The sequence below is a fragment of the Gopherus flavomarginatus genome, chromosome 9 (assembly GCF_025201925.1).
Source record: "Gopherus flavomarginatus isolate rGopFla2 chromosome 9, rGopFla2.mat.asm, whole genome shotgun sequence".
Lineage (NCBI taxonomy): Eukaryota > Metazoa > Chordata > Testudines > Testudinidae > Gopherus > Gopherus flavomarginatus.
In genome coordinates this window covers 83,564,211-83,583,281 of record NC_066625.1, presented here as the reverse complement: position 1 = coordinate 83,583,281, position 19,071 = coordinate 83,564,211, and the positions used below count along the sequence as shown (strand labels likewise).

Genomic DNA, 19,071 nt, shown 5'->3' with positions numbered 1-19,071 from the left:
TTGTCGTCTCCCACAAATACTTGTGGCCTGGGTTCACTAGCCCCTCCCCCTTGGTGAAGGGGAAGGCCGTTAGTGGTGGGTGGGCTTACATCTGCTGTTTCTTGGCACTACAATAGGTACACACCTTTCAGCTTCTGCCACAAATGAAGAAATAATTGTCCCATATACAGCACTGCTCTAATTCATTCCCTTAGCACTGTCAATCCTGTGCACTAATGAGACAGGTCCTGTGGACAGAATTGTATGTGACCATGTCATTAAAGACTGTGTCATACTACTTATGTTCAAGGGACTGAATTAAGGTTACAAAGGCAACTGAAATTCTTTTTCTCACTTAAAAGCAGCAAAGAATCCTGTGGCACCTTATAGACTAACAGACGTTTTGGAGCATGAGCTTTCGTGGGTGAATACCCACTTCCTCAGATGCATGTAATGGAAATATCCAGGGGCAGGTATATATAAGTGTGCTAGCAAGCAAGCTAGAGATAACGAGGTCAGTTCAATCAGGGAGGATGAGGCCCTGTTCTAGCAGTTGAGGTGTGAAAACCAAGAGAGGAGAAACTGGTTCTGTAATTGGCAAGCCATTCACAGTCTTTGTTCAATCCTGAGCTGATGGTGTCAAATTTGCAGATGAACTGAAGCTCAGCAGTTTCTCTTTGAAGTCTGGTCCTGAAGTTTTTTTGCTGCAGGATGGCCACCTTAAGGTCTGCTATAGTGTGGCCAGGGAGGTTGAAGTGCTCTCCTACAGGTTTTTGTATATTGCCATTCCTAATGTCTGATTTGTGTCCATTTATCCTTTTCCGTAGAGACTGTCCAGTTTGGCCGATGTACATAGCAGAGGGGCATTGCTGGCATATGATGGCGTATATTACATTGGTGGATGTGCAGGTGAATGAACCAGTGATGGTGTGGCTGATCTGGTTAGGTCCTGTGATGGTGTCGCTGGTGTAGATATGTGGGCAGAGTTGGCATCGAGGTTTGTTGCATGGATTGGTTCCTGAGCTAGAGTTATTATGGTGTGGTGTGCAGTCACTGGTGAGAATATGTTTCAGGTTGGCAGGTTGTCTGTGGGCAAGGATTGGCCTGCCACCCAAGGCCTGTGAAAGTGTGGGATCATTGTCCAGGATGGGTTGTAGATCCTTGATGATGCGTTGGAGGGGTTTTAGCTGGGGGCTGTATGTGATGGCCAGTGGAGTCCTGTTGGTTTCTCTCTTGGGTTTGTCTTGCAGTAGGAGGCTTTCCAACTTAAGTAAGATTCTTTGATTGTAGTTTTTTTGTACGTCATTTCACAGGTAAAAATAAATTCTATGGGCAGCTGTAACAGCTCCCTCATCGTGCTTCATTAGTAGAATTTGAACCCTGAACCTTCAGCTTGAGCTACAGGGCTAACTACATAAATTGACATAGGTTATCTCAGTGGTAGGGAATGGGCTACCCAGGGCCCTGTGCTGAGTTCAGGGGGAACCTGGTCCCTGGGGTTTTTGTTGGGAGCCCAGCCTGCTGCACTTTCATCCAATGTCATTTATCTTTCTTCTGTAGGGATGAGGGGGCGAGCAGTGCAATCTCCTTTTGTTGACTCTGGCCTTTTTTTCCCTAAAAGCTACAATCAAGGGCGCCAGTTGCAATAGTCACTTGTGTGTTGTAGATGCTTGTCAGCTTAGAAATGGACAATAAGCAGTTCATTTTTCTTAGACTGCCGAACAGCCATTAGGTAACTTTCAATCAGTGCCAGGTTAGCTGAACTGGCTACAGTCATCTAGAGGTGAAAGTTGCATTTACCACTTAACATTATATTAAACTTCAAAATGAAACTGCCTGGCCCATTACACTGCATCAAAATACATTCATGCCATGGAAGACGGGGTGTTTCTACAAGTTACTACTATTTACAGGTCAGTGGTAAAGCTGTGACACAGAAAAAAATGATGGCTCCTATAGGGGTCTTTTCTCCTCTTTGTTTTTGTTTAAAGGATGTTATGAAGAGACTAATGCTTTTTCAGAGACTTCTACCAATAAGTGACCCTTCAAAAGAGAGAGAGAGAACTTGTGCAATGGGGCATGACAGGTTGAATTTACATACGGACTCAAGTGCCCCTCTGATTCCCCTGCCATTTAGGGGAGAGCAAAACACCCCAAAGATGGCCATTGGGTAAAGTGGTGTCATGGCACATTGCATCCAAACCCACACTTTAAATTAAACACACTAAAGCAATATCTCGTGTTTCTTCCCTTATGTATTTCCCTTCGGAGACTCAGTTGTTGGTAGAGCTGCTTCTAGCCCATCTGCAGTGTACAGATTTACAGCCATGCTGCATAATGAAGAGTCTGTTGGTGCTTTCATTATAAACCCCATTTTTCTGTTTGAAAGTCCCATCAGGCAGATACTGTAGAAATAAAGGAGAATGTACCAGAATTGTTATAATATTGGTTATTTGCTGATTATGTTGTAGCTTGCTGGGTGAAATATTCTAAAATAATTGGAGAGTTTGATTTAAATTTGAATGGCTTGTAAAGCAGTTTAAAAATGTGTATCTTCAGATGATGCCTTTTATATGCTATTCCATAATTTATTTATTTGTTTGTTCTGCAATATTTCTATTGCAGTGGTACCTAAAACCCCATGTCAGGCAGGGATCTGGGCCCCAGTGTGGCAGGCACTGTATGGACACAGAGACACACACCCTCCATGCTCGCGCGCGCTCTCTCGTGTTTCACTTTAAAAGACAGTCCTTGCCTCAAAATGCTTTACAGTCTCTTTTTAGAAAGCAAACCAAAAATATTCTAAGGATTATTCTACTCTCCTGCTAATGTTTATAAGCAACTTTTCCTGCAAGGGATAAAGTGATTGGCCTGCTCTATGGGGGCAACTGTGATGCTGACGAGATACAGTGTGAAGCTCCTCCCACCCCTCGTTCCCTTCTCTCCCTCATTGGCTGTGATTAGCGAGCTAAAGAGCTTTTTGCCCATCCTAGCCCTGGTAGTTGCAGTACCTTCTTCTCTGGGCCTCCCTGGGGGACTTCTCTTCTGGTCTCTGCCGGTCAGATTCTGTAGCCTGGTCGTCCCTCTGCAATCAACTCCCAGACTGCTGGCTTGAGCCTGCTGCTCTCACTCACTGCACTGGCCCTTTGTCTGCCAGTCCTTGTTCTTATCCTGTAGAGGTCACTTCCCTTTCCTGGTCATTCTGAATCGCACATTGCCCTCTCTTAGCAATAGGCTGACTTGGGTTCTTGCCTCTCCCAGCATGAACTGTAGCTCTGTCCTTTCCTTTCAGGTCATCCTAAAAAGGAAGGTGGGGAATGCCCAGTAATGATCAGCAGAATTGCTGCTACATTTTTGTTTCAGGAACCATTATAAATTTCAGTGCAGATATATGTAGCACTGTGAATGTCCCATTTGTGGCTGCAGGAGCTATATAAATATGGAAAATGTGGTGTGTTTTTAAAAATTCAGCCAGTAGTTGCCCAGATATCAGTGTGTCCTATGATTTAAGGTTGCACATAAGCTGTGTGATGACACTACCATGTGGGTGCTGCAGAGGATATGAACATCTGTTCACGTTCTTTGTCCTGCCACAAAAATTGGGCCTTGAAGGTCCACAGGCTTCTGCTCATAGGTTTAGACTGCCCTCCTTCAAGCTCCAACCTCCTCTCTTTCGGTTAGTTTCTATCTCAATAGCTGTTTGGCAGAAGCTTGTTTTCCTGTTGAGTCTTTTATTCTTTCCATGCTATCTTCCTGGCATCCTGACATTTTTCCCCTCACAGCTGTAAAGGCCAAAGTCTGATATAATTGCTACTTATAACTTGTATCTCCAGAACCCTGAGTGTGCTTTTTGCTCTCTGCAGCATCTTTTCTGTTTCTGCAATGGTTTACCTATCCTGTGATTGGACTTGTATGCAGTATTCCAAATGTGGTTTCACTGGTGCCTCAGATGGTGCCAGAATAACTTCTACTAATTTATACTTGCCGTGTATATATACGCCCGTAGAACTTGTTTGCCTTAAACTGCTACTTGGACTTGTGCAGATGGTTTTAACATACTATCCACTTTTAGTCCTAACTCTTTTTTGACCTCTTTGCAGTAGTCTGAAGTATCGACAAGAGTGCTTGACTTCGTCCAGTCACTTGATTGTCTTGAAAACTTAGTCATGCCTCTTTAGAATAAGAAATGTCATGTTTCGCTCCGGTATTTCAAGCACAAAGTGATAGGAGGCATTCAGTTAAACCTCTTGGATTAAAACCTGTTTTAATAACCTTGAAGGTGTTTTATTGTACTAGCTGCATCTAATCTGAGTCCTGCTTTAGTTCCTTCTTAAAAAAAACAACCTCATCTGCCGTCATTTATTCCCATGGCTATTGATAATGCACATTTCATCTCATTAAAGATGTTCAGGAAGTTGCAAGCTTAGTTTTTGCTCATTGACTGCAAAGAGATAATAGTGTCCAAACCATCCACTGTCTCTCAGTACACATGGTGAGATCCAAGTGCAGTTTTGCGTAATGCTTGTAAAAGATGTTCCCTTGGTGAAATATATTTAGTGTGACTTTAACTCACACATATGCTTAACTGTATTAGTCAACAAAAAGCAGGTGTACTCACTGCTCAACCCAAAGCAGTGTCAGATGTATTTGTTTTGTTAGAAATAAAGTACTAGGTATTTGGGGACACTTGGAAGCAGGAGGAGCAGGCTGTTCTTGTTTTCATACAGCACTGTAAGTGCGCTCAGCACTTGTCACTAAGAAGGAAACACAAAGGAGAGAACTGCAATCTTGTCCGGAAGAGCTTACAGCCCCAATAAACAAATGATTCCATTCTCTTGGCTGATTCATTGGGTATTCTGAGGTGTCATTGTTTGTAACATGGGAGGAAACAATACTGAAGGAGAACTACAAATGATGGTGTTTATTTTCTTTCAAACCCGTGGTAAGTCTGTTAGTATCCTGCAGAAACACTTATTGATGTTGCATAATGTGTTGAGAGAAAAAAGAAATTTTGACTCCATTGATAGGGACACACCAGTGCAAAATGGGGCTTGCACAAATCACAAGGGTGTAGTGTCTTTATATTAGGGGTTTACATCAGTGTAGTTAACATGGCTGCAGATTTCCCTAATATTACAATAATCATTTAGACATGCCCTTAATTCCCTCTCCAGTCCTTTCCTTTCCCAACCTCAAAATGAAAATGCTTCTATAGGGTCTTTTCTACCATGGAAACTTGAAGTGCTCTGGTCTGTACCCATCTTGCCATTTCAGCCCAGTGTGGAATTTACACAAGTAACTTGCATCGGTATTCATCGAAGTTAAAGGTGTACGTGTACTTGTGCAGTGAGAGAATCAACCCCCATCGTCTGTTAGAAAGTGACTGCTGCAGGTGGTCAGATTGTGATGTTTCAGAGCTTTAAAGCAGTGAAGGTTTGTACTGTGCTCACAGTCACATAAGTGTGACTATTTATTACCAGATAGTAGTGTACGAGAGACAGAATACTTGGTAGAGCATACATGATACTTTGTATTGGACCAACAGATAAATTACAACACACTGTCTTTCGGGCAAAGAAAACTCCTCTTTCAGCTCATGTAACACAAGAAAGGATGCAGCATTGTCTACCTTTCCATCTTATCTTGATGACCTAAAGTACAGCACACGTTTTCTGCTATACAATATGCAAGGCTGTCAGATCGCATTAGTGGAAAATATAGAGATCTCTTTCAAAGGAACATGTGTTGAATGTTGTATGTCAAGGAGTGGGACAGGAATAAAATACTGTACAATTGTGTTTCGTATGGCATCTTCCATACAAACTGTATTGTCAAACCCACACTGGAGTAAGGGAAGGCTACAACCAGTGGCAGTCTTGGAGTCCCATGTTGCAGCCATTCCCCCTCTTACCTGTGGAAAAATTCAAGGGAAACTCACTTCCGGGGGGAAGAAGCATTTGCTCTCCTCTTTGGAGGCAGAGATACTGAGCAGGTGTAATCAGTTCATGTCAACAGGAGGATATTTCATTTAAAAAAGAATTGCCCCTGTGTTCTGCTAGTTTGGACAGGAACTACCCATGAGCTGATGGTAAAACTAACTTTGCCTTTTAAAATCTCTTTGTAGGAATTATTCTTTCTATGTGTTGGATAACCAGAATCTGCAACAACTGTGGGACTGGAACCACCACAACCTGACGATCAAAGAGGGGAAAATGTACTTTGCGTTTAATCCCAAACTGTGTGTGTCTGAGATTTACCGCATGGAGGATGTGTCGGGAACCAAGGGACGGCAGAGTAAAGGAGATATAAATCCAAGAAACAATGGGGAGAGAGCCTCTTGTAAGTCAAGGATCAGAAGGGGAATTAAATAGGAGTGAGGCCTAATACAAAGTTTAAAAATAGACAACCACCCCACAATCCTACTGAGGAATACAGAATGTAGAAGTTAGTGATTAAAAGACACATTATCCATTGTAATTCAGCCGTTTCCAAACTGCGGTCCATGGTCTACTGGTGGTCTGCAGAGCTGGCTGATCACATATGGATGACTATTTCCAGCTGCTGAATTACATTGATGAAGAAAATGCTTTGTTTTCCTAATACGATTTTGACAGTGATTGCTGTAGCTACAGGAACACAATTTGACATGTCCACATTACAAAAGAGTTTGAGGATGCCCAATTCCATCGCTTTGCCAAGCCACAATATTTCACAAAGTAATCTTTTTTTCCTTATTTATTGTATAATCTGGTTTTTAAAATCTTCAATGATAGAGTTTCCACCACTTCCTTTGCAAGGCAGATCCATGACATCATAAATATTAGCGGGGAGAGGGGATTGTCTGTTTAGTTTCCTGATATTGAGGAGACTGCAGAATTTTAGTGCAAAACACGTTGCTTTATTTTCATACTTCTGGCTGGCCTCTGCTGGTGCGGATTGCTGCTTGTCAGTTGCTAGAAATATTCTTTAGAATAAATCTGCTGTGATTTGTTTCCGTGTCAAACAGAGAATAACTTGAGAGAGATATTTCCAGTTAGTTCTACAATATTTCAGAGTTACAATGCCTTTGTGTTTTTGGGCTGTGCAGAAGCATATTCAGAAACGGTGTGATCCAAAACCCATTCAAGTCAATGGAAGTCTCCCATTTGCTTTCAATGGTCTTTGGATCAGGCCTTTTGATTTACAAAGAAATTTAAAATCCCATCTGTCCTTTAAGGATTGCAAAGAAAAGAGGGCTTACAGGCCTGGCTTTGCCCCATGGCCCATAGAGCTGATGACATGTTTTGTCTGTTACGTTGTTTGTGGTGTTCTTGGAAATGAGTAAATTAAAGCATATCATGTTTATAAGTAAAACTCCCTTGTGCTGGACAGTGTTTACAAAACTAGGACACATACACTGCTGAATGTCTCTTTAGCTGCAGATGGTGCAGATCCTTGTTGTGCAAAGGAAGGAGTGTGCTTACATTCAGTAGAATGAGTGCTCACAGTTCTAGAGGAGTTACAGATGCACAGCCAGTCCCTACTACCATGAGGCCAGTGCCAGCCACTGCCTGTTCCTTAAAACTGTTACAAAAAGCTTTCTGACTCTCAAAAGGGAAAAAAGGAGAGAATTAACAAAAGCTAAATTGCCTTTGAAAAGATAGCAGCACCATTAGTGCCAGCGTACATGAGGATGAAAACTTCTTTATTTTTCAGAGTTCTACTAAGATGTTAAAACTCACTCACAATTGACACTTAGCACACAAGTTCTCAGTCCAAGAATTAAGTTTTTAAAACGGTTTTGTTTCAGGACTGGATGCCTGTTCATCTCTAAGTTGCTGGCTCAGATCCAGCCTAGCTCAGTGTAGCATAGCGACTGGAAGCTGCTGCTATCAAATGGCTGTGCTGTATATGAAATGAGTTTAATCGTTCTCAATCCAGCACCTAATCAATAGGAATGCAAAAACCACTATTGCGGTTGCTAGGGGATCTTTCCTTTTACCCCAGAGTGCACTCACTTAAACTCAATGCTTAAATTTATAAGCAGAATAGAAGACGAAAGCTTGTAGCACTAACTGTACTGGTCCTGTAGATAAACAGGACTTCCATGCACAGAGAGAATCCTGAGCACCTTTTCCCAGCATTCTAACCACACGCTTTAAAATGTTTTATTTTTAAGAAATAAATTCACTTGTTTCCACGTATCCTAACGTTACTGAATCCTCACTAAGTGCTTTGGAATAAATAGAATATATATAGCAACTAGTCGGTTCCTGCAGTACAGTGGTGCTGAGTGCTGTCGAGACCCCTGAACTACGTAATACTTAAGCACACAGTTTTAAGAAACACAACAAAACTCAATAACGAAGTTGTGAATCGAACTAATTTTGCCATGGTTACTGACTGTCATTTGTTTATGTTGTAGGCGAAAGCCACATTCTGAATTTTGTCTCCAACACCACCCTGAAGAACCGGATTAAGCTCACCTGGGAGCGGTATCGCCCTCCGGATTACAGAGATCTTATTAGCTTCACTGTTTACTACAAAGAGGCGTGAGTATACGTGTTCTGAGACTATTGATGTCATTCAGGAAATAACAGGCACAGTGGGTAGGATTTCTTTCTTGACCGTTGTGTTTATTGGCTGAATAAAGAATAAAGTGAGTCAGCAAAGTCCCTTGGGCAGTTCTTATTCTGTGCAGTGTACTCACTTCGTTCTCGAGTGCTCCTTTCTTACAAGGTTCTGTTTTGATACTATGCACTATCCCAAAGTGCCTGCTAACGTAGAGGTGTTTAGGACCTGTTTTCAGGACATTTTCTCATTTAAAAAACCCCAAGTGATATAAAATGCTCGCCTATTATCTGGGTGCTTTTCTGTGTTTATTGGACTCTCCAAATAATATATGTGCTCTTATGCCAATTAGCTCTTTCTCCTCCCAGCCATGACATTGGCTAGGCAGCAGCATGGATCAGACGGACGCACAGACACACACACACACACACCCTTTGTATTGGAGATCAGCCTGAACCAGAGCTGAAATCCGAATGTCTCCGTCCTCCTGTGCTCCAATGTTCTGGGAAATGTTTTGATCCAAACAGTCAATTCTCTTTCTCCTTCATATTCAAGTATTTTTCTGACCCGTGTTCCCATGTTATCTTTCACTAAGCAGCTTTTCTAAAGAGGGCCTATTGCCAGTGTCCACACTGACTAGCAATTCTTGGTACATCAGCCACCCAGGAAGGGTCTAACCAGGGCCGGCTCTAGCAATTTCGCCCCCCCAAGCACGGCGTCACGCCACAGGGGGCACTCTGCTGCTCGCCGGTCCCGTGGCTCTGCTGGAGCTGCCACAGGCGTGTCTGCAGGAGGTCCACCGGCGCCGTGGGACCAGCGGACCATCTGCAGAAACGCCTGCGGCAGGTCTACCGAAGCCGCGGGATTAGCGGACCCTCCGCAGGCACGCCTGCGGCAGGTCCACCGGAGCTGCCTGCCACCCTCCCAGCAACCGGCAAAGCACCCCCCGTGGCGTGCTGCCCCAAGCACGCGCTTGGCGCGCTGTGGCCTGGAGCCGGCCCTGGGTCTAACCCTACCTTTTTGTAATCCTTTCTTTACTCCATTCTATCTCTAATCTCAGAGCATGTTTCCTCTCTGCTGTCCAGAGCTGTTCCACAGTCTCTGTGGAAGTAATAGTTAGAGTGAGCAAGAAACACTTCCAACCAGAAACATAGTAAATCAGTCAGCTGCATTGAGATTCTGCTTTGAGAAGAGAGAGATGTAAGAGAGAGACAGCCCGGTGAGCAGGCTGATTGCTTCAACATCCTGGAGCTGAGTTGTGAGCAAACGAAGCAGGAATTCTATTAATACCACAATATGAGTCTGTAACATGGTATGCCTTCAGTATTGACATGTCTATGCTAAATAGTCATTAAATAAAAGTAATACTTTGTGTATAGTTGTACCAATAATACAATTTAAAATTAATCAAACGTACAAATTACAGATCCAAACTTGGTGGTTTGCCTATGTCAAGAACTAAAGCAGCCAATAGGCTACTGAGCTACTAGTCAAAATGTAGCGAAATCTGGGTTCTTGCAGCTAACGTTCAACCACTGTCCATAGTTATTCTGAGTCGCATCTGTTTAATTTGAGCCCAGATAACCTGTGAATATAAAGTCAGAAACATTCCACACTCTGCTTTTGAAAGTAAGATAGGGCAACGGAGTCGGTGTCCTTAGAACAAGTCTTGTTTACGTTTTAATTGACACAGTAATCTACAGCTATGTAACCTTTTGTACCTACATGTGAATGTGATTGATTCTTACGGTTTATCACCACTACCACAAGACAATAACAAACTGGCAACTTCTTGTTTTATGATTCGCTGTGTTTATATAAGAAGAAATAAGGGCTTTTTATTATTCCATTATATGGGGAAGGGATTATTTGTTTGGCATAGTCTACCCATTGTATAATGGTAGGTACCCTTATGGAGCTCTATAAATAATAAATTAATACCCCAGCAGGTTTCTCCTCTCCAACGCTTGTTGGCCTATCGCTGAAGGTCTATTTCTGTTTCTCTCTGCTGACAACAGTTACACGTTATCTCTCCTTTGGCAGGGTGTGGTTGAATTGAAGATGTTTGTTCATAGTGATAAATTATTCAATAGCTTTCCTTTTGTGGGAAGGGAAAGTAAAGCCATGAGTACCTATTTCCCTTGGATTCCTGACATCTCAGTAACTACAGAGGCTAAATCCTGTAGCTAAATCTGAACTCCCTAGTTTTATAGCAGTTGGAAATAAGACAAATGTAGGCTCTGGGATTCTCTTTTATTCTTCTATAAAAAGCAAATAATTTTTATTAGTTTCATTGGACAAAGGCTGATGTGAGATTCCCCCATAAAAGTTTGTGTTTTTAAGAGGAAGTAAAAGTACAATCAGTACCGTTTTCTTTTAATATTTCAGACCATTCAAGAATGTGACAGAGTATGATGGGCAAGATGCTTGTGGTTCTAATAGCTGGAACATGGTGGATGTTGATCTGCCCCCAAACAAAGAGAACAACCCTGGGATTTTACTGCAGGGACTGAAACCTTGGACTCAATATGCTATTTATGTCAAGGCTGTTACTCTCACAATGATGGAGAATCATCACATCCATGGAGCAAAGAGTGAAATAGTCTATATACGCACCAATGCTTCAGGTAAGGCCTGTGATGCGTGACACTGCAAATGTATCACAGGCTGGGCTTTCACCCACTCAGATGGGTCTTTAAAGCTGCATGTGTAATTTATTAGCCCTGGACTGTGGAAAAAACTTAAGTGCATTGGAAAACATGAACAACTTTAAATGCTTGATACTCGGGAAATCCATTAGAGGGGCCCAGTGCAGTTTAAATATATTGCCGTCTCAGTTAAGGTCACTTGTAATATTCCTCCCAGAAAACATTGCAATGAGGGCAGACAAGGGTCTGTTTGTCAGCCATACGGACAGGAACACAAGGTGTCTGTTTTTCGCAGTTATGTGCTTTCCTTTAAGTCATCATGCTGACCACTACAACATAACATCAGGTGAACATGTTTGATTGAGCTCCACCTTTTGACCACGAATAGCTTCCAAAATGAGTGAGACATTTAAATAGCCTGTGATCAAAGATGAATTATTGAAAAAACTAAATAGCTTGATAAGGTAATTTCTGAAACAAAAGATGGGAAAAGCTCAGGTATCCAAATACTATAGTGAGGTGCATAGGATAAAAGCTGGCTGTTACTTTTAAGTATCGGCTGCCTTTCGAATAGACCATAGTTTTGAGATCTACAAACATGTTGCATTTAAATGTTTGATTTTTGGAAGGCACTGAACATCAGGTCATCTTATCTACCTGTTAGTCTCAGCTGTGTTCAAATTGTTATGTTTCAAATGCATGTAACCCTATGTGCATTGTTATCGGATTTGAAGTCTCTTTTTTGCCCTATATCTTCTAAAGCAATTGGAATTTTGCTCATATTTTAAAGCTCTTGGTTTTCTAGTGCGTGGCTTGGAGCAAGCATCGGAGACCTTAAGCTGTAGAGATCCCCCAGATGATGATGCTGCATTGGTGAAAAGGGCTCTTGCACTATCCATAAGGAGCGCCTCTTTCACCATTTGTCCATTGAAATGTGTGAGGGCAAGAGAGAGAAATTTGAGAGATTGACACGTTTTTCAACCTTGAATTCAACAAGTCTCTGGCAGCGCTGAGTGAGACAACTCAACTTTTTGTTTGCTCAAATTCAGGAGAAAACCCACCCTATATATTTTGAGGGTTTTTTTTTCAGTGTGTTCTACACAAATGCTAGCTGAGAACAGCCACCATTATTCATATAACATAGTAGCAAACATACAAGATGTGTCTATTTTCAGGGTGTGAATCAAACAAGGAGAGAGAGACATCAAATAATTCAAAATTTTGCTAAATGTGATTTGCCTGTCCAAGACCATATAAACTCTCTAAAATATTTAGAGGTGCGAAGTCCAAGTAGAACCTCACTCTCATCAGACCTCTCAAGAAATGTCTGTGTATGTTTTTGGATATTATTTCGTACGGAAATTCATCACACAGGGTTTGCAGGGTTTGCTGCTGTGGTTTGTTTACTCCACGCCCCTACATTTCTCTCTCTCAACATAATGCCATTCATAATTTCCCAAATTGGCATTCTAAATTTTCTTTGCATAAACAATTGCTTTTATTTACAAAGCAGCAACTAAAAAATACGGGACAGTGCTAGTCATAAATTGAAACTTTCTGGATTACATGGAGTAAAGAAATCAGAATGTCATTAAATAGTCTACCAGGGCATGGTTCCATACTTCAGGCCAAGTTCTGTGGTCATTATTCAAGCAATATTCTCTTTGGAAATTAATAGAAGCTTTGTTGGTTTAAGGATTGCAAAACTTGGCCCTTAGACATTAAGGAAAGTTGTTGAGTACATCAGATCGCTGCTGTAGGGAGGTGGCTTTTAAAACATTCACATCTGTTAGTCAAGAGGAGTCAGCAGCATTCTTCGTTCCCTTGAGGTGGGATGAACTGTTTTTCGGAGTGATGTACAAAGCAGTTAATTGAGGCATTGTTTCTCAGCTTTTTATATTTCAATGAGTTGTGTGTAAAAATGGCTATTTTTTTTTCTGTTCCTTTTCCTCTCCTAGTACCATCTATCCCACTGGATGTTATTTCAGCATCTAATACCTCCTCTCAGTTAATAGTGAAATGGAATCCACCCTCTCTCCCCAATGGCAACCTGTCCTACTATATTGTACGGTGGCAGCAGCAGCCTCAGGACAGTTATCTTTACCGACATAACTACTGCTCCAAAGGTAAGGGAGCTGAAAGCAGTTGTGTGAAAATGCCTGAAATTCATACCTGTCTGTCCTCATTATTCACATGACCAGCAAATGCAGCTGCAGCTGCCTATTCTCTGATGTTTCTGTGAATAACAGCTAGTATGGGGGAAGGGTGAACATGGATTGTTTATACACCCACTGGCAGTAAGGGAAAAAACCTCAACATCTGGTCTTTTCTTTTAAAGATAAAGTCCCAATTCGGAGATATGCTGATGAGACCATTGATACAGAAGAAGCTACCGAACCCACCAAGCCAGAGGGGAGTGAGGGAGAAAAAGGACCTTGCTGTGCTTGCCCCAAGACAGAGGCAGAGAAGCAAGCTGAGAAGGAGGAGGCAGAGTACCGGAAAGTCTTTGAGGACTTCCTCCATAACTCCATCTTTGTGCCCAGGTAATAGAAGCTGGATCTTTGCTGTCTTTATAGGTGAGGACTAGCGGTAATATCATTTCCTGGGGCCCTTGCTATATACACATGAAAGCATTTTTTTAATCAAACCGTAAGCACATAAACACTGCCTCATGTAAGGAGAGAGGTGATCTACAGTCTTTCTATTTCATAGCTTCTTTTCTTCACTGATTTTTAGCTCTCTCTCCCTATTTTAACTAATTATAATAGTCCTTACCTACATTGTTCAAGGACCTTCTTTGTGGTTGCTCCTTTGTGGAATCAAAGGTCATGTAACAGTTCTTCACTTGTAAGGGTTTCAGGGATGATCAACCTGCGGCAGAGAACTGGCTTCAAACATGTTTTTTCTCTAAATGGCCTTTTAAATGTATAGGTAACTCGTCTTGAGGATGTATCTGGTTTGGAAATTAAAGGAATATTGGAGCCTTGCAGAATTTGAAATGGTTGTCCTTTCTAATTTATGTCTCTGCACTAATTAAGGAGAGTGTCTTGGTTTCCTGGACTTTGACTGTAACCAAGAATTAAATGTACACACTCTTTCATGATAAAGGGTGCTGCTTACATGTTAGTAGAAACATATCCATTAAGCTCCGTTTTATATGGCATCATGGAGCAGGTATTATTGGGTTGTGATGCTTGAGTTTCTAAATTACCTCTTTTGTAAGCTGTTTTTACTTAAGATTATTGGATCACAAGGCCAGCATACTGTGTGTACCTGTAACACTACTATGTAAGCAATCAGCTTTGATCGTTCATGTAGGCTCATTGTCTCTCTTGGCTGGAGAGGAATAGGTGGAGTTGGCATTAAATGGGGCTTGGGAAAGGGTTCAGGTGTGGTCTTCATGAAAAAACAAGACTGAGTGATAAGTCAGAGAACAAAAAACTTTTCTTTAACTTGTAAAGGTCTTATTTAAGACACTCTTAGACTGTGTAAGGCAGTGAGGAGCCAAATTACCCATCAGCATTACTCAAAAGAGCCACAGTAGTGTGAATTCATTGTTTAATTTGGCTCTCTCACAGCAAAATGACTGACCAACTAGTCTACAGTTGGTTAATAACATAGGAAAAGCATCCTGATTGGTTAATAATTAAATCACACAATGTTTTAATATCGTGTGCTGCAGAGAGCCACAGGAGACACAGTAAGGAGCCTCAGTCTGAGTATCATTGATGTAAGGACTTCAGGGAAGGGACCATGTTTACCTGGGGGGTTATACAGCAGCTATTTCTATGGGTCACTGACCCTCACTGAGACCTCTGTGCACTACCTCAGTACAAATAATATTGCTTCTTGGTGGAAGTGTCTAGTTGTTGTCCTGAACTGCTGTTGATTTACTCCAGTTTTGTGTGCACTGCTGATAAGCTAGCAGACCAGATCCTGAAATAACCAATGGTTGTGTTAATCCTGAGCAACACCTTATGATATAAACAAATTCGGACTTCTGCCTACTGCACGACAGGTTTGGAAACCACATGCATGTTATAAATTGCCTGAAGTGACATGATGATAGTTTTGTGGAGGAAAAGTATTTTTCCATTTAACCAAAGCTTTCAGGCATTTGAAACATGACATTCATTTTGTCTCATGGTAAATTTTCTTGGACTAATTTTAAAAAAAAAGAGAAAAGTAAACCTTGAACAGAGGCAGGAACAAAGTACTAGCAATCTTTTACATGCTGTAGATTTACACTGTTTTAAAACTTAAATGGGAGCAATTCATAAAGAATGCCTTGAATGTTTTACAGTTTTCCCCCTACTCAGCTTGCTTTCATAATGAGTATATTTTTCTTTTCAGTGATTTAACAGCAGGATCAGATAAGATATAAGACTTGTAAATAGCTGAGTTAGTTAAGTGACTTTTAAGAAATCTGAATGTCAGGGAAATGTGAGATTATGACCTGGTGAGATTTCTCCATAGGACAAATCTGAGCAACTTCTTACTTGCAGATGTCTATTTTTTTTCTTTTCTTTCCCTGAGGGGGAAGTTAATTCATGTGTCAACACAAGCCTCATTAGAAGTGTATTATGTTTCCAGCTTTCTACCTGGATCTTGCCTGTCTTTGGGATGTTATGAAAGAAGCACAGCACGTAAATAAAAGGGTCTGACCTGCGGTTTTCAGGCTGCTTAAAAACCAATACATCTGTGTCGTTACATCATCCTGCCCTGGCCTGTTTGTGATTTCTGAAGGGCCGAGCGTACAGCATTGAGCAAGAAGGGTAGGGCCAAGACAAGATAATTTTTATTGCTTACAGCACTGCAAGAGCCATTACTCTGCAGCTTTCCTTTTGTTTTCTAGTGGTAACCGAGTAACACTCAGCATCTGAGAAGCTGTAACTTAACAGTTAGCACATAGTCAGAGACCTGGGCTGCACTTAAAAATTAAATTAACATAGCTACAATGCTCTGGGCTGTGAAAAAATTTCACACCTTTAGCATCCTAGGAAGGTCAACATAATCCCTGTCTAGATTGACAATGTTGACAGAAGAATTCTTCCATTGACCTAGGTAGGCTTCTTGGAGAAGTGGATTACCTGCATCAATGGAAAAACCCCTTCCATCAATTTAGGAAGCTCCTATGCTATGGCACTACAGTGGCAGAGCTGTAGCATCGTTGTGCTGCTGTGATGACAGTAGTGTAGACACATCCTAAGAAGGTTATTACATTTTGCGCTGACATACCCATTTCTTTTAAAGATCTCCTTCTTCTTTTTAGTTATTTTATTTTCTCATTGTTTGTTATCCCCTCCTCCCTATGTCAGAAAATAGAGGATTTACTTGTCTTTCCCCCTAAGACTTTCCTTTATTTTTGGCTGTCTAGTTTCTTGGGTACTAAGTTTTTCCTCATTTGGGTGTTCCAGCAAAGTCAGCAGCTTCTTGACAGAAAGTCATTGATGTCAAATTCCTCAGTTTTTTAGTTGTTTGTTTTGTGGTTAATATGTGGGTCTCTGTCTTTCCCTAATGTGACTGTATTTTTTCGCCCACACATTCTGTGATTTTATTCTCTTTTTCAAAGTAAATGTAGGACTGTGCTTCAAATTTTTTAGGGACTGTCAAAGAGCAAATCTTAACACATCCTGTAAATGTGGTGGTAGGTAAGGTCACTCCTTCTGGTTGTTTGGTTGTCAGAATGTGTTTTTGCATCAACACATGACTTTGTAGTTTATTTTTATTTCCAATGTCACTGCTTTTTGTCACAAATGCACATGTTCTCTTAATTCAAGAGCAGGCATCCTTGTTCTTTTATGCTGGTCCAAAGGTTTATTCTCTGCAGTGGAATAAGGAGATGCACGATGACTCTACCAAAGCACAACAAACAGGCCTAGTGACTTCTCCAGTGATACTCGTTGTCAAAGAGACAGTGTGTGGACTTTTGTTTGCTATGAAATTCTCCCATTTCTTGCTGTAGACTTGTCTCTACCAACACTTCGTTCAAAGCAAACTGGGATGTAAATCTACCCTGCACCAACCTGCCATGCATTGCGTCACCATGTGGCACGTGCTGCCACCTCGCACTAAGAGTTACCTGGCGTGCCGTGATCTACTCAGCTTTGAAATGGGAGTAGGTCAGAGCACACTAGGGAATCTCTAGAGCACGGCAGCAGTGTCCATGCAACAATTTAGCACATGGCAGGCTAGTGCGAGGTAGATTTGCCCCCCAGTTTGCCTTTGGTCATATAGACAAGCCCTGAATTGAGTTAATTACATGGGGCATGTTGCTTGATAACACAGGTAGTCCTTTCCTTGTCATCGTATTTATTAGTTGATACTTGTGCTACGGTTTGCCTACCTTTTGAGAGTCACATATATGCAACCTGAGAGTCATTAGGGTTTGGCAGAATCTAAGGCCATGTGTACACTAGAACTTGTGTCGGCAAAACTTTTGTCGCTTAGGGGTGTGAAAAGAACACTTGCCAAGCCCCACAAGTTTTGCTAGCATAAGCGCTCGTTGAGCTGGTTTTATTTTGTTGACACAAGAGCTCTCTCCCGTCAGCATATCGCGGTTACACGAGTGCTCTTCTGGAGACGCAGCTTTGCTGCTGTAAGCTTGGCCTTAAACTCCTTAAAAATTTCATCCAGCCTCTGCCAATAGGTTTCAAAACCAAATGTTCTCACAGTTGTTTGGCATGTAGCTCTGATGAACTCTTTGATATGGCCGAATGTTCTCTGACTATTTCATAGTGAGCTATTTCTCTGATCTAATATGTTTCCTAATTGACAGGGCACTTCTTTAGCTCTTAATGCCCACTCCTTGATTGGGAATGTGTTGAAATCATTGCCTCACTATAGTAATTTGATATAGCCCCAGCTATTACTATGACCTAGTAATAGACGATCATTGTGTAAGTGGTATAATGTGAGGTATGGTACAATGAAGGAAATATTTCTGGTGTAGATTCTTCCCTGATTTCTCTCCCCACCACCTCACTCTTTCAGTATTCTGTTAATTCAAATCTAAATCAAGAACCCTTGATGGATTAGGATTGGAGCATTTGGAAACGGTCATTCTAGTTACGTGGTCTGCATTCCTGTGTAGAACAAAGACCCAAATCCCAAACTGAAGAACACGTAACACCTCTAATGTGTAATGGTGATGTGTGGCAGCTAGATTCATTCCATTGTGTACATTGTGTCTCCATGTTGACAACTATACTGACAAAAAAAGGCCTGTCTGCACTGCCAATTCTAAAACGTGAAACAACAGAAACTGCAGGATTGTTGCAGTAAATCACTTTTTTAAATTCACTACATAGATTACTGCAAATGTTCATTTTATTTCCATAGTTCCATAGGTGCGCATGCACTTTACAGACAAAATTAAAAAGCTCCCATTTCTGAGACACATACTTACTATTTTCTATATCTTTTAGATGTCCTCTGTTGTGCTAATAGAATGCTTATGTTCCTTTGCCCACCACTTCTCTTACAAAATGAAGAAGCTGTTAACAGACTTCTCTCAAAAGGAAAACATGTCCAGTGACTGACTGACTTGCTAGTAAAACACAGAACAATGCAAGAAAATCAAGCCACTAGTGTACACTGGTTAACTTTAGATCTCATTCTGTGTTGAGATGCTCCTTGGGTTGCTGATTTGCAAAGCTGCTTAGTGGCCTCATTTCAGTGCACACCTGCACTAGATGGTGCTGATTTTTCTCAAATCATAAAGTTGGTCAGTTAGAGACCTCATTACAGATAGGTTTGAGAAATGGTGGGGAAATGACGTCCGTAAGGGCACAGCTGTTATCTTCCACAGTTTTTAGTTTGTCCCTGGTTTGCCTCCTCAACACAGTAAATTAAGCAGCCTTCAATTGCTTTCATCCTAACCAGAAAATTAAAA

The 19,071-nt window shown here is 41.4% G+C and overlaps 1 protein-coding gene across 2 annotated transcripts in view; it reads left to right on the top strand.

Annotated features, from left to right (window-relative positions):
• IGF1R (insulin like growth factor 1 receptor) overlaps nucleotides 1-19,071 on the top strand; it is a 272,795-nt gene that overhangs the window by 224,675 nt on the left and 29,049 nt on the right. For both annotated transcript variants that reach the window (XM_050967131.1, XM_050967132.1), the window contains 5 exons: nucleotides 6,104-6,318; nucleotides 8,384-8,510; nucleotides 10,918-11,156; nucleotides 13,136-13,303; nucleotides 13,516-13,720. In XM_050967131.1, the coding sequence (XP_050823088.1) occupies nucleotides 6,104-6,318; nucleotides 8,384-8,510; nucleotides 10,918-11,156; nucleotides 13,136-13,303; nucleotides 13,516-13,720 (954 nt within the window). The remainder of the gene's footprint in view (nucleotides 1-6,103; nucleotides 6,319-8,383; nucleotides 8,511-10,917; nucleotides 11,157-13,135; nucleotides 13,304-13,515; nucleotides 13,721-19,071) is intronic.